Genomic DNA, 24268 nt, shown 5'->3' on the forward strand with positions numbered 1-24268 from the left:
AACCTCCACCTCTCATTCTAAGGCTCCCACTGTCCTAGGCATCTCCCTCCTCTTGAGCATGACCCTTCTCTCCAGCCCTCAGTCTCCCCTTTTCTAAAAAATGGTCTCCAAGGACCCTAATGCTGCACTGTCTGGAAATCCTAGGCTCCCGCCTCCCGCCTCCCGCCTCCCGCGGCGGGGGAAGGCGGCTCGCGAACCTCAGACTCCTTTGGGGTGAGTAACAAGGGGACTGGAGGGAGAGAGGAAAAGAGGGGGCCTTCTTGGGCTCCCTACCTTAAAGGAGTCCTTTGTCTGGACAGCCTAAGGGACCGAGGGCAAGGACCAAGCGGGGCGGGGCGGGGCCTGGCTGCCGGGGGCGGGGTCGTGGGCGGGGCCTGCCCGGCCCTCGCCCCGCCCCGTCGGACGTCGGTGCGGACCGGCGCTGGGAGGGGAGGAGCGCGGAGCCCACGCGCCGCCCGACCCCGGCGGAAAGTTTTCCCGGACGGAGTTTCGGTGGCGGCGGCGTCCGGAGCGGCCATGGACGCGCTCAAGTCCGCCGGGAGGGCGCTGATCCGGAGCCCCAGCCTCGCCAAGCAGAGCTGGGGGGGCGGCGGCCGACACCGAAGTGAGTGTGTGCGCGTCCGCCGGGGCGGGCGGGGGTCAGGCCCGCGGAGCTGCCTCCCGCGGGCGCCCCGTGGGAGAGGCGGGGCCTGACCCGCGTCCTGCGGGGTGAGGGATCCGCGGGGGTCAAGTTTGCCTCTCCTCCCGAGCCCGCTCGGTGCAGCCGGGCAGGGGGACCGAAGTTGGGGAGAGAGGCCGGAGCGGCAGTGGGACAGGGGTTGCAGGTCCGGAGCAGAGACCTGCGCGACCCCCGCCAGCTCTCCACCCCGCCGCCCTGGAAGCTAGGGGAGGCGGGGGCGCAGCCTCGGGGCCCGGAGGGGTGCGGGGGGGGCGGGGAAGAGAGTGGACGCGGCGGCCGGGGAATACGCCCCCACCCCCTGGCCCGCGCGCCCCGGCGGGCGGGAGCCCAGCCTGCCCCCTCCAGCTGTCCAACCAGGAGGTCATCTTCGGACTCCGGGCGCCCAGAAACGGCCCCAGGTCTGCGCCTGGCCTCGCAGGCACCTACTTGAAGTCGGGTCGAGGTCAGCCTGGGGCCTCAGGGGGTGCCACCCACCCCGCCATGTAGACCCCTGCGCCCCCGCCTCCAGCCGAGTCCAGGTGCTGCGGCTGGCGCCCTGGCTATTTTGGAAACCTGTTTTCTCTCGCACCTTCCCCCTCGGGCTCCCAGGGTCCCCGAGCACCCAGGCGACTGACAGACTCGCCACCACCTCTCCCCAGGGCGCCGGGGCGGGGCCTGTCCGCTCCTCCGGCTCCCTCCCCTCCCAGGCTCGAGTTACTCCGAGGAACCCGTCACCTGGCACCTTCCCCCGAGGCCTGAGAAACCCAACCTAAGTCCCTGCTTTTTCGCGAGCACAAACCGGGTGGCTTGCCTTCCTGGTGGATGGAGCCAAAGCCAGCTCCTACCCGCTGCCACCCCCTGCCAACGCCCCTGGCCTCCCCCCCAGGAGGAAACCTGTGGCAGCGCAGTTACAACACCGCCCCCCGCCCCCCCTTCCCTCGGCGTTCGGGCCCAGCCAGGGGAGTCCAAGTTCCCTCAGCCCCAGAGTGCCAGCGTGTCTGGGCCTAGAGAGTCGGCCTTGCTCCTCCGCTGCTGTGCCAGCTGTGGTCTCCTAAACCACAGAGACTGGCATTGGGAACCTGGGCTGGTGGGTGGGGGTGGGGTCAGAGACTCTTTAGGGCCAGGCATGCATCATCTCCCACACTTAGGACTCCCCAAAGAGCCCCTTTAAATATCTGTGGGATCTGACCAGGACTTCTGAGAATAATGAACTGTTCTAGTGGGGAAACCCTGCCATTTTCTCTTGGGATAAGGGAGGGAGGGAAGGAGGGAGGGAGGGAGGGAAGCTGGGCAAGGGAAGGAAACATAGAAACCCCTCTGAATCTGGAGAACTGGGAATCTTGGTTGGTAGAAAAGAGTTTCTCCTGCCTGCTCTGATCTTGGACAAGCCACTTGTCCTTTATGATCCTCAGTTTCTTTGTCTGTAAAATGGGTATAAAAATTCTAACCTGGCAGGAGTGTTGAGAAAGTTATTGACAATCATGCTTCCTTCTGGCACCTAATTGGTGGTTTTCTTTCCCCCACTCCCCTTCACTCGCCTGTTATGGGTACGTTCCACATGACTGTTACTGTGGTGGAGCAAGTTTTGGGGGAGGGGGTCTCAGAGCCTGTCTATACTTGCAGAAGAAAGGAGAGGAGAGCTCCTCTCTCCTGTTGACCCCAGTACGCCCAGAGTGCTGTTCAGGGGCTTTGTGGACCCAGGATGATCTTGCTCCAATCCCTCCCTACCTGTCCCTCATTATAAAGTCTCAGTTTCCTCATATGTAAATTGTAAATAACAGTAGTAGTATCTACATCATATTTGCGGGGGGGGGGGGGGTGGAGGGGGAGTAAATGAAATGGTGTTTTGCCTGGCATAGAAAAAGAGTTCGATAAATAGTAACTACTGCTTTTGTCATTTTAAAAAATGTATGTTTTTATTGATTTCAGAGAGGAAGGGAGAGAGAGATAGAAACATCAATGATGAGAGAGAATCATTGATCAGCTGCCTCCTGCATGCCCCCTACTGGGGATTTAGCCTGCAACCCCAGCATGTGCTCTGACTGGGAATCGAACCCAGGACCTCTTGGTTCATACGTTGACACCCAACCACTGGGCCACACTGGCCGGGCTGCTTTGTCATTAATGTTTTTACACAGTATTTTTGTTTACTTTATTTCATTTGCTCCTGTGAGGTGATAGCAAGGATTCTTTTTTAAAAAAATATATATTTCTTTATTGATTAAGGTGTTACATATGTGTCCTTATTCCCCCATTACCCCCCTATCCCTCCCACTCATGCCCTCACCCCCCTGTTGTCTGTGTCCATTGGTTAGGCTTATATGCAAGGATTCTTATCAGACTCATTTTAGAGATAAAGGAACAGGTGCTGGGGAAGTGGAGTCACTGACTGACACATCCCCAGCCCAGATGTCAACATTGTGCCTCATGGCCTCTGGCCCTGGGAGGAGCAGGTGCAGGCCCATCCCAGTTGGCTGCAGCCCTGAGGACAGTGGTGGCCACAAGATAGAGAGGGAAGCTGTGGGGTGTCTGGGGTGGGATGTGGGGACAGCCTGGCCTGGGGTAGTGTTCCAGCCAGACCTTAGTCTCAGACCTTGAGGGCCAGGAAACCAGTGGAATTAGGGGTACACTTGACACCTTCTGTCAGCTGTGACCTGCTCAAGGTCCTCAGCTGGGATTAGCATGATCATTGTTTTATTTGTGGAGAAACTGAAGCTCAGAGAAAGGAGGAAGATTGCTTGCGATCACACTGCAAAGCCAGGACCCCAAGCTTCTTTGCACTGAACCTCACGGTCTCCTGTCTCCCAGGTAGTCCTAGCTTCAAAGGGGAGACTGCCCCTCTCCCACATGTGGCTTTCCCCCCATCTCTTCAGGAACCATAACGTTTTTATTTCAGTCCCTGGCCAGGGATTTTCCTTTCTTCCAGCTGTCCGGAAGGGAGACACCCCCTGGTCCCTCAGTCCCCTTTCTTCCAGGAGGGTCCCTCTGACCCTGGGCTCCTTCGTGGGTTGTGCCAGCCTATCAGAGAGCTCAGTGAGAACAGCTAAAGGAATAGGAGGCACAGGCTCAGTAAAGCTAGTTCATGGTGGAGGGCAGGGGGCAGAGGATCTAGTCCTACTTATCTATGATAGTAAAATCATTATATGCTAATTAGACCAGACAGCTGAACGACCTTCCGGCCATCATTCTGGGCATCCTTCCAGACGAAGCTGCTGCGGCAGGGGCCAAGGCAGAGGCGGTTAGGGGCGATCAGGGAGGCAGGTGAGTGGTTAGGGGTGATCAGGCAGGCAGGAGAGTGGTTAGGGGCAATCAGGCAGGCAGGCAAGTGGTTAGGGGTGATCAGGCAGGCAGGAGAGTGGTTAGGAGCCAGCGGTCCCGGATTGTAAGAGGGATGTCCAACTGCAGGCAGTCAGACATCCGCCAAGGGGTCCTGGATTGTGAGAGGGTGCAGGCCGGGCTGAGGGACCCAAACCCTCCCTCCCACCCCTGTGCACGAATTTCATGCACTGGGAACCTAGTTTTTTAATATTTACAATAAAAGGTATAAATAAACACTCAGACTCTAATACTTACTGAGCACTGGCTATGTGTCAGTCACTGATAGAGGCGTTGGGGAGTCTGGTGAGTGAGTCGGTCTCCCTTCAGATAGTGTTACCGCCTGGTGGAGGAGGCAGGTTGGCCAGGGTGCAAATGAGTAGTATGTTGTGGGTAGAGGTGAGGCTATGAAGAAAGAGAAAGTGGGGTGAAGAAATGATGGGGACAGCTTCTTTACATAGGGTGGTGTTTTCATTTGGATTCTTCTAGAAGCAGATGCTGAGACAGAGATTTGAGTATAAGCCCTGGCCAGGTAGCTCGGTTGGTTAAGCATCATCTTGATAAGCCAAGGTTTGCGGTTTGATCCCTGGTCAGGGCACATACAAGAATCAACCAATGAATGCATAAGTGAGTGGAACTACAAATCGATGTTTCTTTTTCTCACTCTTTCTTCCTCTCCTCTCCTCTCAAATCAATACATTTTTTAAAAGATGTGAGTACAAGTCGTTTATTTGGGAAGAGGACCCAGGAAATAGTGTGAGGAGAAGTGAAGAGAGTCCAAAAAGTGAACACTGAAGACAGTAGATCAGGCGTCCTCACACTACGGCCCGAGGGCCACATGCGGGTGTTTTTGCCGTTTTGTTTTTTTACTTCAAAATAAGATATGTGCAGTGTGCACAGGAATTTGTTCATAGTTTCTTTTAAACTATAGTCCGGCCCTCCAACGGTCTGAGGGACAGTGAACTGGCCCCCTGTTTAAAAAGTTTGAGGACCCCTGCAGTAGATCCTCGGGTTACGTCGGAGATCCGTTCCTACGGAACCCACCTACATAAGCACCTACGTCACCCACATGGAGCACATACACCGGGGTAATGAAGTGAGACAGTAAAAAAAAAATTAAAAGAAAGATAACAATTCCTGACCTTTACTTGTGGTAAGTAAATAAATAATAAAAAACATAAAGCACATAGGTACATACGTCGAAATGACGGAACTTTTTTTTTTATACATAAATGGGAGATGGTGACGTAACCTCCACGAAACGACATACGTTGAGTCCGATGTAACCCGAGGACTGTCTGTAACCTAATCCCCTTACCACGGTGGGCGACTGGAGGGGAGCGCCGTCCTGTGGGGGCTCTGGGAGGAGGTGTGCTAGTGGAATGTGCTGGCATTTACTGTTTGAGGGGCCACGCTGTCTGGGGTGGGTGCAGGGCTGCTGGGGCTGGGAGCGCTAATGCCCCAGTGCCCAGTCCGCACCTCCAGCAGCCAGAGAGCTGCAGGCTGAGGGGTGTCAGGTGGTGTGTGTGGAAAACGGTACCACCACGGTGGTAAAGGTAGGGCACTGGTAGTGTCAGTGCAGGAGGTCAGGGAGGGCCCTCGGAGAAGGTGACTGTGATTCATGTATGAACACAGGGAGAGAGGAGTCTGGGAACAGCATTCCCGCCAGAGGGAACAGCAAGCACAAGGAACATTTAACCGGAGGCTGGGCTTCTGCTTCTCACAGGTCTGGCAGCGGAGGGGCATGTGGCTTGGAGGAATCAGGTCATCCACTGCCCACTGAGGGTGAGCCAGACACTCCCTCCAGGCAGTCCTGCAGGGCAGTGTGCCCGCCCCTCCTGGGTGAGCCTGAGGCTGACTCCTGCCTTGCATAGCGAAGGGTGCGGTGGGCTGCAGGTGTGGGTGAAGAGCCCCGGCTGTGGGATTCAGGACCCAGCACTGTCAGTTATGAACCATGGCCAGACTCCTCTGAGCTTCTTTACCTGTGAAACGGGAATCCTGCTACAAATGACTGTATGCATTATAGCTCTTTGCACTTGACCCTGGGAAATGACAATAGCTCACACTTCAGTGGCACTTGGTATGTACCAGGCATGGCTCTAAGCCCACCTCATGGGTGAGCTCCTTTCATCCTTACAATAGCCCCATGGGGTGGATAGTGTTGTTATCCCCATCAAGTGAGGAAACTGAGGTCCAGGGAGGTGGAGGGACTAGGAACCCCACAGCCCATATCCAGACCCCATCGTTTTAACCTTGACAGCATCTTTTTCTCGTATCGTGTAAATAGGTACTTATGATAGCTGCTGCTGCTGCCATTTTTTAAATTTTCTCTTGAAAATATTAACAACTTAAAAAAAATTCACTGATGAGAGAGAGAGAAGCATTGATTTGTTCCACTTATTTATGCATGCCTTGGTTGATTCTTATATGTGTCCTGACCGGATATCGGACCCACAACCTTGGTGTATCAGGGTGACACTCTAACCAACTGAAATGAACCATTTCCAAGGTTTGCCCAGCACTTTGCACATCCTGAACTTTTCTCTGATGATGCCCCTGAGGGACTGAACCCATGTTAAGGAGACCATGGCCTAGAGAAGCAGCCACACTCCAGGTCACAGCAGAGCTTGAGTCTCCTTCTGAGATGTCACTCTGAGGGTTGTGAGGCCGGCTCCCCTCCAGGCTGGGGGAGGAGCCCCAGTCAGAGGTCCTCCCTCCCCCTCCCCCCACCCCACCCCCATGGGTTTGGCTGCAACTCTGATATTTCACAGACCAGCCTGGTCAGGTCACCTGGCTCAGCAGAAGGGGCACAGGGCACCCTACCCAGCTCTGCCTCCTGGGCAGGGGCCTTAATGAGGATCGAGCACATGTCTGCAGCCTCGAGTTAGACCGGGCATATGGTCTGTCCCCATCTCACTCTGAGAGCAGGTCATCTGTAAAACTGCAGCGTTAAAATAGCCTAGTCATTACCCACCACAGGCCAGAAATAACCCGACCGGAACAGGGCTGTGGACTCAGGCCTGTATTTTGTCTGGGGCCCTCTGGGAGCTCTTCCTGCAGCCCAGGCCCCTCCCGCCCAGCTGAGGTGGCTGGATGGTGAGCGGGGTGAGCGTGGCCGGGAATCTCCCTCTGTGTATGGAGAGCTCCTGAGGGCTGGTTTCTTGAAGAGGGCGTGGGCATGAGAGAACTACGCTCATTAAAGAGATGAGTCGTACTCAGAACTGGAGAAGCGGAGGCTGAAGCAGAGGATGGGAAGGAGGGTCTCTGCTGTCCTGGGAGGGTGGGGGAGTGGGAGGTGGGCGAGGGAGAAGTAGGACAGGCCGAACAGCAGCGCTGGGCAGGAATGCTCCTTCTCCATACCAGTTTCTGGGGGAGGCAGGCAAGAATGGAAGTCCTTTAACAGGAAGACACATGGTAGGCAGCTGCTTGGCTGTGGGAGGGAGAAAGGAAGTCCACACTCAGGAGAGGCAGGAGCAATCCAGTGACAGGAGGGAGGAGGCCCTGTGGGAGGCCTCGGTCAAAACAGCCCCGAAAGCTGGGGCTGTTGTTTCTTTCTCTTTGTAGATAAGAAAACTGAGGCTCAGGGAAGGTAACTTGCTCAAGTCTACTCAGTGTCAGAACTGGGATTCTAGGACGAAGGCCCCTGCTCTTAACCACTAGGCAATACTGCCTCAAAGAAGGCTTCCTGGAGGAGGCTGGGTGTGAGGGGTTTCGAGCAAGGGAGGGCAAGGGCATTTATGGTAGAGGGAACCACTTGGGCAGAGGCACAGGAGTGGGAAAGTCAATGTCACACCACGAGGAAGAAGCTCTGCCTGGTTAAAACATGTGTGTGTGTGGGTATGGGTGTGTGTGTGTGTGTGTGTGTGTGTGTGTGAGGGTGGGGTGGGGTGGAGAGAGAGATTGTGGGAGAGACATCGGGGAACCTGTAGCTCCCCAACAGTCATTGTAGGAATTGCCTGTAGTGGATTGGGAGCTGGGGGTCCCTTTACTTGTATGACTTGGCACAAGTCCCATTCTTCTCTGGGCTTCAATTTCATCACCTGTCAAGGGAGAGGTTTGGTCAGGTCTCGGAGGCTGATGAGGGGCCACCTGTCTACTAGGGCCCTCTTCCAGGAGGCCATAGACTAGGGGAAGGGTCAGGCCAGGGAAGGAGGAATGCAGAAAAATGTCAAGCATTTCAGAGGTCAAGGAGGGCTGGGGAATGTTTTGACAGCAAAGAGGTTGTGTGTGACCTTGGCAAGCTTTGGCCCTTTGGAATGGAGGGAGCGGAAGTGGCTTTGGACATGGACCAGGAAAGGGCTGCGCTGGAGGAAATGGGAGAGTGGGAGACATGAAAATGGTGGTGGTGGTGGGGTGTTTGCCATAGGGCAGTGATGGGTAATGAGATGAACAAGACCATCCCTGATCAATTGGTTTTGCCTGCCTAGAGCCTTGTGTTGAGGAACAGTCCAAAGCCTGTAAATCAGAGGGAATAGAGAGCTACAGTTGATTAGCAATGTCTGCCAAGGACACAGGAGACAAGCATGGCAGTACGTACTTTGCCCTCCCGGCTCAGATGGATTTCTGGAAATGGTCTAAGGAAGCTGGCCTTGGCCATCTCGGTGGTGGACCCTGGAAACGGATTCCTGTCTGAATCCTGCTCTATCCAAGATTGTGTGTGAGGCTGAAGAGTAGTTTCCTCATCTATACAATGGGTACAATCATAATACCTCCTACATTACAGCATCTGATAGAGGGTGCTGAGGGATGGACAGCGGGCCCTAACAGGCAGGAGCATGGATGTTCATTCGTCCTGGTGATGGGCTTGGAAGGATCCCTGGAGGCCTGCCTTCTTCTGGCCTCACTGCTCCCCAGCGAAGTGGTCTGGTGCCTCTGGGCCTCAGCCCCTGTGGAGGAACCCTGGGGATGGTTCAACCTGTCCTGTCCCTGTGCTTACTCGGGAGTCCTCTCAAGTAGGTGGGGCGATGGGGTGGGGGGTCAGGGGGTCGGGGGGGGGGGGGGGGGGGGCTCTTTCCAACTCTACTTCCTGGTCTTTTCGCTGCCCAGGGAGTAGGCTCATCCCTCGTTTCCAACCCTTCTGACCTCCCTCATGGTCCGAGTTTTTAAAGGACCCTTCCCTGTGCCTGCTCTGGGTCAGTGCTGCAGCCCAGGCACTATTCATCTCAAAGAGGAGAAGGGATTCTCCAAGACCATGCAGGTGCGGGGAAACAGAGCTGGGGTTCACACCCCGGTCTGCCGGATTCAGGCGGCCTTCACCTGATGTCATTTGAGCAGTTACCTCCCCCTTTCCCAAACCCCTGCTCTCACCCTCCCCTTACTCTCCTTGGCCTGCTGTCTCTTTCCTGGTCCCCTTCCTCCTGGTCTCCATGGCTGTGCAGATGGAGGAAAGCAGAGCAGGCTGGAGCTGTGGAAACCACCCAGATTTGAACTCTAACTCCATCCCTTTAACTCCTTGTACGGGGCCTTTGTCTGATGACTGGCTCTCTGAACCTCAGTTTCCTAGTGTGTGAAGTGGGGATAACATCCACCTTACAGGGTTACATTAAAGATTCAGTGAGAAATGGTATGGTTTGCCCTCAGCAAGTGTTAGCGTTGAAGTTGAGTTTGGGCTTTGGGCTTGAAATTATGGGTTCGAATCTTGGCCCTTATACTTGCTGGCTCTTTGGACTCAGTTATGTGATTTTGCCTCGCTGGGCCTCAGTGGCTTTGTAAATGGGTATGATAAAGTGATCTACTTTCTAGGTTCTCGTGAGGATTGGTGAGAATATTTTATGTAAAGCTTGCTACCACAGTGCTTGGTACATACTGGAAAACGTTAGTTTTGCCCTTTATTAACTATAAAAATGATGGTCCCGCTGGAGTGGCTCAGTGGTTGAGCGTCGACCTATGATCCAGGAGGTCACAGTTCGATTCCCTGTCAGGGTACGTGCCTGGGTTGCATTTGGGGTGTGCAGGGGCAATCCATCAGTGATTCTCATCATTGATGTTTCTGTCTCTCCCTCTCACTTCCCCTCTCAAATCAATAAAAATATATTTTAAAACATAATGGTTGATGGCAGGACCACAGCCCCTTGCTGGGTCCGTGGGAGAGGGGCTGCGAGAGCTGCTGCCGTGGTGGCCTGCCCAGCAGGTCTGAGCGCCTGTCCTCCTCCCGCCAGAGCTGCCTGAGAACTGGACGGACACCCGGGAGACGCTGCTCGAGGGGATGCTCTTCAACCTCAAGTACCTGGGCATGACGCTGGTGGAGCAGCCCAAGGGCGAGGAGATGTCCGCGGCCGCCGTCAAGAGGATCGTGGCCACGGTGAGCCTCAGTGTGGGGACCAGGGTCAGCCTCTTCCCGGGGCGCTGCTTGTCCCCCTTATGACCCCAATTGGATGTGTCGGGCCTGTCCCTGCCCTCGAGTCCCCTTGCATCTGCCTCAGGGACTCTGGTAAAGGGCAGCAATGGGGCTTGCGGGGTGAGGGTCCGTTCCCCCCTCTCTAGCAGTTGTGGCCATGTCCTCTCCCAGCCTCCCCTCCCCCAACCCGGGTCCCCTGCCCAACAGCTGGTGACTTAGTGCTAGGAAGGGATGGGGGAGGTTACTGTCACCCAACCACTTGCTGTGTGGCCTGAGGGGCAGCTTAGCACCCCAGAGACCAGATTTCCCCCTCCCCTGCTCTGAGTGAGCGTGGGCCCTATAAACCCACCTCCCCTGTTGATCTCAGACCCCTCAGCTCAGGCCCTAGCGGGGTCAGCAGATAGAGCAGAGTCCCCAGAAGTCATCCTGCTGGGTTGTGACAGCCCACGCAGAGCTCAGAGTGTGAGGTCCTCCTAGCTGTGTGTTTTTGGGCAAGTCCCTTAACCTCTCTGGGCCCTTCTCCTGGGAAGAAGCACTGCTGCCTATGATGACTCGAGGACCAGTGCTTGGCAGACAGCGGCTGCTCAATGAGAAGCAGTTGTCCCTATTTTTATTAGAAGAAGGTGTTGGCTGAAATGTCTTCTGAATCACGTCTTCCAGTCGCCGAAGCTGAGGCCTCACCTGGGCCTGGAGTGTGGGGGCTGGAGCAGCCAGACGTAGCCATGAGGGTGGGTCCCACGTGAGGCAGGCAGGCTCCTTTGACCCGTGTCTGCCCCAAGGCCAAGGCCAGCGGGAAGAAGCTGCAGAAGGTGACTCTCAAGGTGTCACCACGCGGGATTATCCTGACCGACGGCATCACCAGCCAGCTCATTGAGAACGTGTCCATTTACAGGTAAGCTCAGCTCCACCACATTCACTCTGCCAATTGGGGCAGTGGGTAGAGTGCCCTGCCTGAAGCCAGCCAGGCTATGCCATGTCCTGTCTGAATGACCTTGGAGCCTCAGTTTCCTCATCTGTAAATTGGGGTGGAAACAGATCCTGCCTCACGGGGCTGTTATGAAGCACTGAGTGCACAGCACCTGGCTCACAATGGGCGCTTGGTTAAATGGCAGCTGCTGCTGCTGTGATCCCTAGTTGCAGCAGGCACTGAGGCCTGATCAGGACTGGGAACCGCCTCCCCAGCCCCCCCTCCCCTCCCAAGCATCCTGCTGAGTCAGGCTTGGAGCAGACAGCTGCAGAGTCATGGTCCTTTCCTTCCGCTGTGAATGCAGCAGCTCTGCTCTGGACATCTGGCCAGGCGTCCAGGGAAGCCACTGAAGTAACTGAGGTGCTATCTGAAGGCAGAGTCTGAGGCCAGAATGTTCATGGTTTCAGTTGGGGGTGGGGTGCCTTGTTCATGAGAGGCAGAGCCCAGCCCTGGGAGCCTCAGGCTCTCCCCATCCTCTTCGCTGGTCAGTTGTAGGATTTCAGAGCTGGAAGGCTCAGCAGAGATTCAAATTACAAATGGAGAATCTGAGGCCCCGAGAGGCCTCAGGCCGCCCAAGGCCTCACAGTGAGGTAGTGGCTGAGCTGGGACCAGGACACCAAGGCCGGAGTTCTGTCCAGCAGGCCCTGGTCTGCCAGGCATCCCTCTGCCATATTGCTTTGTTTCTAAGCAGGTGGCTTAGCCGGTTGGAGCATGGGCCAGTACTGGGGTTGGGGTGGTTTTAGAGTTTCTGGCTGCTATTTTTCACCTTCTTGGTTTTATCTGCCTCCTTTACCCAGGTGAGGCATCAGACCCAGCCCTGCTCTCAAGGAGCTTCCAGTCTAGGAGGGATGGAGAGGAGGAAATAGGAGATAGAGTATAAGTGTTTTCCAAGAGGGCAAAGAAGGAGAGGCCTGTGTGGGGAAACCTGGGAAGGCCTCCTAGGGGAGTGGGGGGGAGGCTGGATCTGCTGGATGGAGAAGGGGTAGTTGGGGACCTGGTACCCATCCCTCTGCCCATCTGGGGGTCTTAAGTGGTGCTAATCCCTATGTCAATGCCTGATTGAAGCTGGGGCCACGCTGGGGAGGGCGTCTGCTGAACTGTCTCCATTCTGAGCTGCCAGTTCCTCTGCTGATTGCAGTTCCCAGGATGATGAGCCAGGATGGAGGGTCAGACAAGGGAGGCAAGTGTCTAAGATGAGGGAGCTCCTGGACTCCTTGGGCTCCTGGGCTGGCCGACTGCACCCATCCTCACCCTGCTTCAGCCCTTCCACTCCACCTTGCTCCAGGAGAATCTGCTGGCAGTCTCAGTTGCCCCGGGAGGGACAGTGCTGGAACCCCTCTGGCCTCTGGTCAGGGGCATGAGGGCAGGTAGGGGAGGGGGAGGCTGGCTAAAGGGCCTCAGTGGGTGGGCAGTGTCCGCTTTCCCTTCCGCCTGTCAGCACAAACCCTTGAGAGGTAGCATGGCAGTGGGTACGGCCTCTGGCATCAGCGGGTGAGGTCAGGTCTCAGCTCTGCCACTAGCTTGGTGGTCTGAGACTGCTAGCTTCAATCTTCTCATCTGAAAAGTGGGAATAAGACCCTTCTCAGGGGGCAGCTCAGTTAAATGAGGTGATAGCTGAACATTGCCTGGTGTACAGTAAGGGCTCAGCTATTACAGATTTGGGGTGTGGCTCAGTAGAGGAGGGAAGTGCCCTTTCTCCAGTCTTGCCCCCAGTCCTTCTTCCATCATGGATGGCCCAGGATGCCAGGCCATCTCTCCGGAATCGTGCACCGGTGGAGTGGGAGAGCAGGCTGTCTGGAACTCGGGGGAGATGCAATATGGGTGTTCTGGATGTTGTCAGGTCCCCCTTGCCCCCTATGCAGGGCTCTGGTGACATGTCCCACTTGCCTTTCAGGATCTCCTACTGCACAGCGGACAAGATGCACGGCAAAGTGTTTGCCTACATCGCCCAGAGCCAGCACAACGAGAACCTCGAGTGCCACGCCTTCCTCTGCACCAAGCGGAAAATGGTCAGTGGGGAGAGGCGGGCTTGGGCAGGCTCCGCTCGCCTTGGCAGCCTGTCCTTGGCGGCGCTGTCTGGTGGGAAGGCAAAGCCAAGGTGACACATCACTTAAAATAGGAAATCCTGGGAACCCCAAGTGGGCGGTGAGAGCTGAGGGCGCCCAGACACCTGTCAGAGTGGGCTGTGAGCAGTGACAGGCCCGTGTCCCAGGGAGTGCTGGCCCTGCCTCTCTGTAACGTGATTTGGATTTGAGATTTTTGGGGGCCTCCTGGTAATAGTATGGTCTGGAGGTGCAAGGCCTTGTAGGGATTCGTCCTTGGAGATTGGTGATCACAGGGGCCCACAGTGAAAGGGAGAAGTGAGAGCCTAGGAGGACCCGGCTTCCGTGGCCAGAGCGGGGAGGGAATGGCCATTTTCTAGTATGCACCCTGTGCTTGGTTCAGTGGTAGGCGTTCAGGTGTCTTCTCATTTAATACAACAGTGCTGTGAATGGGAGCCGTTACTGCCTTCATTGTTTTTATATTTATTTTTAATGAGAAAACAGACTCATAGAGGTCAGCTGGCTTGCTGAAGATGACACAACTAGCCAGGCAGAGTGAGGGTTTAAACCCAGGGTTTCCCCACTCCCTGCATGACTGTGAGGAGCAGAGACTCCTGGCCCCATTTCCAGCCCCCCGGCCACACCTCGCTGGCATCAGTGGGAATCCCGGAGGTCTCTGGGCATTTGTCTTGAGCTTTGGGGCAGGCAACCGCGAGTGAGTCGGCCTTCGGTGCTGGAAACCCCTTCATTTCCAAGGCCCCGAAGCCTGACCATTTGCCCTGGAAAGAGGTTCCAGACATTTATTGGTTTCATATTGGCCTCTGTTAACCTGTATATGGAGCCAGAGCCCTAGTCCCCAGGCCTGATGTTCCTGGGAGTCAAGGAGACAGTGGCGGAGTGGGAGAGCAGCTCTCTGAAACTCAGGGGAGATGCCCTATGGGGTATCCCCTCCCCATCATCAAGGACACATCAAGGACATCACAGTCTTGACATGGACCCCCAGACTTCCTGCTATACACATCAGCCATGCTTTAGATATAAATTTCCTATTGTTGCTGGAAGAAATTACCACACACTTAGTGTTTAAAACAGCACAAATTTATTCTGTCTGGTTCTGGAGGTCAGACGTCTGAAATGGGCCGACAGTGCGGTTTTCCTTCTGAAGGTCCCAGGGGAGATACATTTTCTTGCCGTTCATAGTTTCAGAGACCTCCTGCCTTCCTTGGTTCGTGACCCCCTTCTCCAGCCTTGGGGTCAGCAGTGTGGCATCTGCCGGTCTCCCTCTCTGCTTCCCTCATCACATGGCTATTTCTGACCTGACCCTCCTGCCTCCCTCTCATATGGCCGCTTGTGATCGGGCCCACTGGGTACCCAGGATAATCCCTCATCTCAAAAACCCTCAATTTAATCACATCTGCAAAGTCCCTTTTGCCATGTGAGGTAAGGTTCCCAGGTTCCAGGGATTAGGATGTGGACCTCTTCGGGGTCACAGTTCAGCCTCCCGCAGGTCTCTCGGAAGGAGCACTACAGGAGGAGACAGACGAGGGGTCCGATCCTGGCGCATGTGCTTACTGTGTGACCGTGGATAAGACCCTCCCTTCTCTGGGCTGCTTGCCCATCAGCAGCATCAGGATTGTTCTGAGAGGCCCAGTTTCTTTTGTGCACCCTCATTCTTTTCTGCAGCTCGGTGTCGCTGGCCACTCGCCCGTGCCTCGTGATGCCCCTGAGCTGCGGTGGCTCCTCCCGTGACAGTGGCCTCCTGGCTTTGTTTTTTATGAGGCCACAGAGACTTAAAATACAGGCTCGTTATGTCCCCATTGTTTGTCTCTTCCTCCCCAGTGACCAGAGCAGGCGCTGGGCAGGGCAGCTGGCCATGGCCATTGCTGCCGGGGGGTTCCTCTGGGAAGGGGAGGTTGGGGGATAAAAGAAAGCGGATGCTGGCCCAGCGGCGAAGGGAGGCCTGGTCCGGTACGCAAGGTCCAGGGGACTTTGGACGGCCCCGATCAAAATCAGCCTGCCCAGGCCCAGCGGTCAGCTACCGAGGAAACAGCCCGGCCACTGCTTCACGCCGACAGCAGAGCCCCGATGGGCAGAGGGAAGGGCGCCTGTTGGACACGGGCACAGACGCCCACTCTTCTTGGCAGGTTTTCATCCGTGTCCAGGATGACGGGATCACGGCTTGTCCTCCTCCTCTACCCTCTCCCACCTGGCCTCCCCCTTCAGGGAGCCCTGGGGAAGCCCCTGGAGGCGCTAGCCCAGCCCAAGGTGGTGTAAATTGACTATCTGATGCTTGGATGGTGTTCTTGTGAGCCCCAGCCGGCCTGGTGCCTGGCCAAGATGGAAATCCCAAGATTCTTGGGGCTTAGTGGACGTTTCTGAGGAGGAGGCAGCAGGTGACGTGGGTGCCTCAGGTTTTGCAACCCACCTGCTGACAGGTACCCCACAGATGTTTGCTGCTCTCTGTCCCGGGCTGAGCCCTGCGTAGGGACCTGTGAACAAGATGGTGGGGGAGAAGGGGCCGGATTCAGTAACTGGAATACGGGTCTCGGTTCTAGTGTCGAGGTTAGTAAGTCTCACTGGAAGTCAGCAAGACTTCCCAGAGCAGGAGGTGTTTTGAATTGGGCTTTGAAGGTTGAGTAATAGGTAGGCGTTTGCCAGGCCAAGAGAAAGGGGATGGGATGGCGAGAGGATGAGCACAGGAATCAGCAGGTGCAAAGACACAGAGGCGCAAAACGCAGGGGAGTGAATGGCAGCTGAGGAGCCTGGGAGGGTGGCAAGGTCCCGTCCTCCTGCTGGGGAGCCTTGAATTTGGATGTTGGCTTAGCCCCCACTCCTTTTGGCCTGGGGCCACAGTCTCTGCATCCCACCCTTTCTTGCCTGGATGCCTGAATGAGCCAGATGCCTATGACCCATCCGGGGTGGGGGGCAAGGGGTACTTTTCTGGGTTGTCCACCAGTTCAGCTCAACTCAGGCAGTACCAGGCCTCCCTTCCCCGGTGGCCCCCCTCCCCAGGATAAATTTCTCTACAAAGAAACGTTTCCATCTGCCCAACTGGGATGCCTCAGCGAGCACTTCATCCTCCGGGCTCTGGGGTGAAGGTGGAGCTGCTGGCCTTCCCGGGCACCCAGGGTTTTGGTGCAGGTGTACTGGCAGTGAGCAAAGTGATACCCTTAATCCTGCTCCGGGCGGGGGGGTGGGGTGGGGTGCGGCGGGGCAGAGCTGTTCTCCCTCACATGGCCATTGGCATTTCTCAGGTGATCCTTTTGTCAAAGGTTTAAGCTTCTGGGGCTGCCTTGGTCTGAGTACTGGGCCCCCGGCTGGGATCCCAGGGTCCTGGCCCAGCTCTGCAGCCCTAAGCTGGACCTGGCCCCTTGGAGGAACTAACAGCCTGGTTACCGGGAAGAAGATAGAGACACGAAAAAATGGGCGAGGTGGAACCCGGTCAGGGCAATCAGACAGGCCCACAGGGCGACCCACTCAGAAGGATAGATAGGCTTTTGTCCTGTGGAATCCAGGAAGACTCCGCCCCTTCCCCCTCTCGTCACCCCCTTACCTGTGGGCAGGCTGGAGCGGTCCTTTCTTCTGATGTTGCCCAAATTCCTGCAGCCGCCCCAGAAAGCGGGGCCCAACCCCTCCCAGTCCTGCCAGCCTGGGCCTGTACACCTCCGAATCTTGGGTTATATTTGGTTTAACTTGTAGCTCAGGACTTGAGGGAGGAAGGGCAGGAGTGTATGCAAATGAACAAGCAGATTAATGCAAAAGCAGGCTTGTGCCCCCAGATTTCCTGAAGGCAAAAATCGTGGTGTTTCCATCTCCCTGCCACAGCGATGGCCAGCCTTGCTTGGGTGTATACTGACTGACTCGGGCTTGTAATTAGTCCATATTTTTAGTTCATGGGCAATTCTCAATGGTAACTGAGTCTATTCAATTTGATTCAGTTGTGACAGCTTAAATTGTAAACAGCTGTGAAGAGTTTCATACTTAATTACCATATTTAAGTTTTGCCATAAAGTCCCCGTACTTCCATCAAAAATGTAAATGATGGAGACATTCAAATGAGATTTTATACTTCGTGAAGTTTAATTGGCATGGATCAGTCAGCTTGTTTAGGGATTTTAAATTAAAAAAAAAAAGTTTTAAAGGCAGTAGCCATGGATTCATTTCTCAATTAAATTGAGTTGTCTGGCGAGAGGAAGGGAGTGGGGCAGAGGCTGGTTACGCCTGAACTTGTACACTTGAAAGGGTCTGGTGCTTTCTTCCCTGGGCCGGCTTTCAGAAGGGAGCTAGCTGTCGCCTCCAGCCATAGCTGCGACTCGGGGGCTTGCACTCCCAGGAGCTGAGCTGATGAACCCTGGACTAGAATCAGAGAGAGGAAGGGGTTGAGTGGAATGTGGGCTAGGGTAGGTCCTGGCTGGAGTGGGAGGCCTCCGAATGCCTGCCTCTTGGGAGAATGCAATTCAGCCGGCATGTTGCCCCTCTGGAGGGCTCTGGGAATCAGGGGTGATCCCTGCCTTTAGGGAGCACCCAGGTGGGGTGACACAGGCATGTGAGCTGGTGACATGAGAGAGGGGTGATGTTTGAGTTGGGTTGGAAGAGTGGGTGGGAGTTCCCCAAGGGCCAAGGTGTGGCCCCGCCTTACAGGTGGGCGATGGCACTGAATGGTTTTCACCCCTTGCCACGGTGTTCATTGACAACTGGCTTCTGTCAGGAAATGTATAAGCTTCCCACTGCCTTTCTGGGGTTCAGTTATAAGCCCTCTGACTGTGTAGTACTAACCAGTCTTTGCCCCTGTGGCTCATTCAGACGGTGGTCAGACCCTTTCCAACTCTGGCTTTTCTGTGTCTTAATTCCAAGGGTTAAGTAACTGTGTGAAGTCCTTGAGTACTTGGGGAGGGCTTCTCGGAAGAAGGAAGCCTCACAATTAATTGAATTTAGGAAAGCCCAAAGGGAAGGGGGAAAAGTGGAGGTGAACAGCCATTGCCAAAGTACCGGCTGGAATGAGGGTGGGAGTCTTGGCTGGGCTCCAGGTGGTGAAGAGGGGGCCCCAACCGCCTGGGGAGGGTGTGGCCTCTTTATAACCCAGCTGCTGTGTGACCTGGGAGGGGCCAGGACTCTGCCTCCATCCATCAGGCATTCCGGAGCCTTGGGATGGAGCCAGGTGGGCCTGCCCAGGAACCCCCAGCCTCCAGTTCAGACTTGCTATTACCCCCCTGATACTGCACCCCTCCCCTGAACTCACTTCCTGTTTTTCAGGCTCAGGCTGTCACCCTCACAGTAGCCCAGGCCTTCAAAGTTGCCTTTGAGTTTTGGCAGGTGTCCAAGGAAGGTGAGCCTTGTCCACAGACATTGTGTGTGGGCGGGGGTGGAGAGGGAGCGCCGAAGGAGGCTGGCAGGGTCGTGTGGGCTGGGGAGGGGGTGGTGAAGGCCTGGGCTGACTCCCACCTTCATCACCTCCCCAGTTTGTGACTTGAGACAGGCGCCTTGTGGGGGTGACCTGAAACGTGCAGTTCCTTTTCCTCCTGCTGGAGGGAGACCTGCCCCTGAGGTTGGCCCCAGCCCACTCCCTGCCCAGCAGGTGCTGGGGATGGAGTGCCGGGGTCAGAGGCACTAACGCGCTGTGCCTTGATCCCACAGAGAAGGAGAAGAGGGAGAAAGCCAGCCAAGAGGGAGGGGACGGCCTGGGCGGGGGCCGCGGCAACAGCACCCCCTCGTTGAAGAACCGTGAGTCGTGGGCAGGGGGAGGGGCTGGGATCAGCTGCCGGTCTTGGGGTCTGCCCTTCACCCAGAGGCCCTGCTCCCTCCGGGGTTGGAGCTAACTCTTGGTTTTTTATTTTGGTTTTGTTGTTAAATACACAATGCATGGTCGTTATAGATAAATTAGAAAATGGAGATAAAGGGGGAAAGTTACTCATTATGGTGCATGCTCTCCCAGATGTGTCCCTGTGCAAAAATGTGAACATATGTAGACCTCTCTCCGTATGTCCTTTACATGCTGTCTGGGATCCCTTACTGAACTGAACACCTGTGTGAATGTAAACCACTAGTCGGGGAGAGGCTCTCACGTCGGGGCAGCTGTCCGGCTGCTTTGGGAGGTGCCAAGGTGGGGGGCTGGGTGTTCTGGGTGATTATGGAAAGGCCATGTCCAAGGAGAGAGTCGGGGCCAGGACAGACCAGGAGGCTCCAGGAGGGACGAGGAGATGAGGCGGGGAGATAGGAGGCTCCTCTCCCACTGACGCATCTGACCGGACCCTTCCTAGTGGTCGCCACTGGGAACCTGCTGGACTTGGAAGAGATGGCCAAGGCCCCGCTGTCCACAGTCAGCGCTAATACCACGAACGTCGACGAGGCCCCGAGGCCTCCAGCCTTGAGTAGCACCAGTGTTGTCTGGGTGAGTGTTCGTGTGGCCTCCTGACCCCACGGGGATCCGGTGAGCCTCAGCCTTATCCCCGGAGGAGGCCCCAGGGCGGTCCAGGGCCTGGCACCCAAGACTTACAGGCATCTGGGCGGGCCAGACCCAGCCCAGCAGCACCCAGGCCCCGGGTAGGCGATGAACAATGTCCCCCTTTGAACCCGGGGCTACGTCCCCAACAGGCTTGGCTCCCAGCACAGCTGTCTCCTCACAATGCCCGGCCTCTTGGCCTAAGCATCCGCAGGCTGCAGGACGAGCCAAAGGCTCCCTTGTTCTCAGGGTGGGCAGAGTTTGCGCCTGACCCGCCGCCCCCCTCGCCGTCTGAATGAGGAGTCTGAGACTTGGGCAGCCAGCAGCTGGCCCCTGACACGCTCTGCGGCTTGGGGCAGGCCCCTGACCTCTGTGTGTCTCAGCTTTTTCATCTCTTCAGTGAGGAGGATGGCCTGCCTGCAGCATCTCCCAGAGGAACCTGATTTTTTAAATTAAAAAAGTTTCTTATTTGGAAATAATTTTAGAATTACAAAATGTTACAAAAATAGTACAAAGAATTCCTGTTCACCCTTCATCCAGATTCCCGAAATCTTAGCATCTTATGTGACCACATTACAGTGATCAAAACCATTAACACGAGTCCGACACTGTTACCTAACCTCCAATGTCCTTTTCCTGGTCCAGGCTCCATTGCAGAATCACACATTACTTGTCGTATCTCTTTAAGAAACTCTGGCACCTTGAAGGACACGAAAGACTGTCAAATCCCTCTGCCTGTCGGGGCCACCCAGGTCCGCCAGGCAGGCGCGCTGAGCCTGTCCCCGGCTGTCTGGAGCCAGCCTTGGCACCTGCCCGTGCTCTCTGGGAGACCCATTGTTTTCCCACCTCGGCACTTATCCCTTGAGCTTGGAATTTGGGCTGGGCTTTTGGAAGTGGATGAAAGCAAGAAAACCTTCCCCGCCCTCTTCCTCTCAGAATTTGAAAGTCTTAGCAGCCGTCGGTCTAACCCTCTCATTTGATGGAAGGAAAAGCTGAGTCTCAAAGAGGAGTAGTGATTTGCCTAAGGGGTCACTCGAGGAACGACAGAGCTGGGAATTGTCTAGGCGCCCAGGTGCCCTTTCTCCTGTCCCACATCCCAGGTGTGGGTCCATGGGCGGAGATGCTGGTGGCAGTCGCTAGGCGGGAGGCCTGCCTAAGCCTGTTCCTCCAGGCGCCCACCACACTCCTATGCTTATGTCTCGAGTCCCCGTAGCTCACCCAGGGCTGGGACAAGTCCCAGCCATGAGCCCGGCTCCCCCATCTAGGGCTCATATCTCCCGCTTTGTTTTCCCCAAGGAGCTGGATGACGACCTGGATGAAGCATTTTCAAGGTAACATTAACTGGGCTCCTTATGCTGGGGAAGGAGGCCTGGCATTTGTGGGCAGGTCTCTGGGGACCTTTGCCAACTCTGACCATCTCCAGAACAAAAATCTCAACTTGAATAACTCCAGGGGTGGGGAGCTCACTACCTGGGGTTGGCCTTGTCTGCTAGAAAGCTCTTGCTATTAAGTAAACAACAATTCCTAGTGGCTGCTTTACCATAGTGTGAGCTGAACTAAATACACGGCTGTCGCTGAGGCGGATTTCCTCTTCCTGCTCCTGGTGTCACCTTCAAAGACTGGCTTTTAAATTATATACACACACACACACACACACACACACACATACATACATACATACATATACATACAGATTTCAGAGAGGAATGGAGAGGGAGAGAGATCAATGATGAGAGAGTCATTGATCAGCTGCCTCCTGCACACCCCACTCTGGGGATCGAGCCTGCAACCCAAGCATGTGCCCCGACCAGGAATTGAACTGTGACCTCCTGGTTCATAGGTCGATGCTCAACCACTGAGCTACCTCGGCCGGGCCAAAAATTGGCTTTTTTGCAGCCTTTGTTCCCTCCAGAGGTTTTCCATTTATGGAGAAGGGCAGGGAGAAGGCATTGCTCACCTAAGCCCTCCCCGTTGCCTAGAGGAGGAGTGTCAGGCACAGCAAGGAGCTGTTTTTGTCTAGCTGAGTGGTGGCAGTTCCCCATCTTCCCAGGCCATCCCTGTACCCGTGGCTACCTGGGTTCCCAGTTAGGCCTCCCTTTCTCCCTGGGAGCAGCCCCCGACGTCCCTCTCCCCGCTCCCCAGGTCCTTCCTGGCGGAGCCTGGTGGAAGGCCCTGGCCCCGGAGGTGGGGAGCAGCCTATGTGGCTCCTTCTTTCACTGTCTCCCTGCTTCACTGGCTGACTACCTCCCCATCGTTAGAAGGAAATCTTCCATTTGCTTTTCCCAGATTACCCAAGAATCATGTTCCTTTTATTAAAAACTTCAAAAATCAGCAAAGCATTAAATTGGAAATGATACCATCCCATCGTCCCACAGCCCAGACTTTTAGGCTTAATCCTATACATATACATTTTTTTTTTTTTTTTGCATTGATCAGCTTGTCATATTTGCATTTGGGATCCTGATTTCCACTTGCCACTGACATATCAGGAGCAGCGCTCCAGGTGTCGAAAATGCCTGGGCACACGTGTCCTCCGCTGCCTCGCATTCTTTGGGACACGGCTGTAATTTACGTAACTCCCCCCTCAGGCTGCCCCCTTTTAAATTCCTTTTTGAACAGCGCTGTGTTGCACATATCATAGCCAACAGTCTCAGGTCGTACCCTCCCCTCCCCCTGTGCCTCTCTCGTGCCCTCACCAGTGCGGCCCATTCCCTTTCTTGGGCATTTCCTGATGGAGCCGTGGATGGTGTGTGTGCCCCGGCCTCTCTGTGGAGAGAAGTTTCCTGAGTCATTTGACCCTCAAGGGTAGGCTCTCTGCTCAGAGACGCCACCTTTCCTGACATCTGGGACTCTCTCCTTTGGCCCCGTGTCCTGGCATCTTCCCACTGGTGCCCTCTCACTTCTGACCCTGGTGCTGGCCGGGCTGGACCGGCTCCTCAGGCCCCCGCCAGCCCCTTGCCTGCACCTCGGCTCACACAGCTCTGCCTTCCAGGCTCGCCCAGTCTCGGACGAACCCTCAGGTCCTGGACACTGGACTGACCGCACAGGACATCCATTACGCCCAGTGCCTCTCGCCAGTCGACTGGGACAAGCCTGACAGCGGCAGCCCCGAGCAGGAGGACGTCTTCAGCTTCTGAGCGCCCAGGGCTGGTGGGGCGTGTGACCACAGCCCCCTGCAGCCGGGGTGGGGCAGCCCCGGGCCCCCCAGCCACCCTTTTCCGGTGGGCAGCTCTGTCAGCCTGCAGATCAGAGCTGCAGCCAGTCAAGCAAAGGGAAGGAGACGTGTTTTCTAACCCCGCTCTCGAAGAACTGAGAGGGGCCTTGAGTATTTATTCGGTGACTTCTGGTTCAACTCGGAAGCTGGGTTTGTGTCGGCCACGAACAGTGTTATAGCCAGCTTCCTGCCTTCTCCCGAGCAAGCTCTGCTCTGCTGTGGGTGTCCGGATGGTGACCAAAGCATCTCTCGTCCCTTTTCTCTAAGGACCCAGATTTCCCGGCGGCGGCTCTGCCCCTCACTGACGGCAGCAGAGCGCTCGTTTCTATCTTCTGAGCACAGGAGGGCACCGCAGCCTCAGCAGAGGACTGCCCCTCCAGCTCATCTGCTGCAGGGGCCCCAGCAGGCCTGGGCTTGAGCCCCCCGCCTGGGGGTTCTCAGAGACAGAGGGGCAGCCCCTGACCAAAGACGACACAGCTGGCACTTTAAAGCACACACAGCAGGTGTGGCTCGCAGGGTGCAGAGAGCTTCCTTGCTGCCTTTCCACGAGCAGGGCCCCAAAGTCCCCGAGGAGGTCCCGTCAGTGCGCCGAGCCGGTGCGACTGGCTGCCCACGGACTCCCAGCGTCTGACTGCGTGACTGCCCTCCATCGGCGCACCCCTCCCCACCCCACCCCCTCCCCCGCACGGATGAGCTGTGCTCACGCTTCCCTTTTGTCTGTGTGTCTGTGTGAGTGTCCCTGAGCCTCACCCCATACTTCCTGGATTTGAGGAAGAACGTTTTGTTGTCCTTTTACAGATGAGAAAACCGAGGCCACCAGCATAGGAGGGGCAGAGTCTAGAGCAGAAGCCAGGCCTGAGGCCAAAGCTGCCTTCTCACCTGCGCCTCCCACAGTTCACACATCCTTTTTTCTAGCTTTGTTGTCCCCCCGGAAACCAAAAAACCCAGCTATTTTCTAACCAAAATGTGTTTCGTAACAACCATCTGGTGCCTTTCCACACGGACCTGGCAGGAGCCTCCTTGCCTGCTGCCTTGTTGCTATTGATTTCCGTGAAAATGGAATTGTTTGAAGACTGTTCGTTGGGACGGTTAAACAAAACCAAACTCTAAGCATCTGGACACTCTGACCCCGGGTCGGGACACACCAGCAGCCAGATATTTTCAGGGTGCTCCTTCCTGCCTCCTTCATCCCCACAGGGCTCCCCGCATCCTGACACCCAGCCAAGCTGTCAGCACCTTCTCCGTCCCGAGGTGCCTCCCGGCCCAGGCTTTGCTAACCTCAAGTGAGACACTGCT

General features: G+C 55.9%; 1 protein-coding gene across 1 annotated transcript; it reads left to right on the plus strand.

The window, feature by feature from the left end:
- Positions 1-430: 430 nt before the first annotated feature.
- LDLRAP1 (low density lipoprotein receptor adaptor protein 1) lies at positions 431-24186 on the plus strand. Its single transcript, XM_008148064.3, has 9 exons — positions 431-604; positions 10132-10274; positions 11090-11202; positions 13172-13286; positions 18573-18645; positions 18954-19040; positions 19577-19707; positions 21055-21089; positions 22751-24186. Exons 1-9 carry the CDS (start codon positions 517-519, stop codon positions 22893-22895), a joined length of 930 nt encoding a protein of 309 aa, XP_008146286.2. The 5' UTR covers positions 431-516; the 3' UTR covers positions 22896-24186.
- The last annotated feature ends 82 nt before the right edge of the window (positions 24187-24268 follow it).

The sequence above is a fragment of the Eptesicus fuscus genome, chromosome 9 (genome assembly GCF_027574615.1).
Source record: "Eptesicus fuscus isolate TK198812 chromosome 9, DD_ASM_mEF_20220401, whole genome shotgun sequence".
Taxonomy (NCBI): Eukaryota; Metazoa; Chordata; class Mammalia; order Chiroptera; family Vespertilionidae; genus Eptesicus; species Eptesicus fuscus.

Bases quoted from the DNA above. Each gene is read 5' to 3' on its own strand.
- LDLRAP1 (XM_008148064.3), top strand. From the start codon at position 517: ATGGACGCGCTCAAGTCCGCCGGGAGGGCGCTGATCCGGAGCCCCAGC. The intron at 11,203-13,171 runs GTAAGCTCAGCT...CTTGCCTTTCAG, and splicing joins GAGAACGTGTCCATTTACAG to GATCTCCTACTGCACAGCGG. The intron at 21,090-22,750 runs GTAACATTAACT...TCTGCCTTCCAG, and splicing joins CTGGATGAAGCATTTTCAAG to GCTCGCCCAGTCTCGGACGA.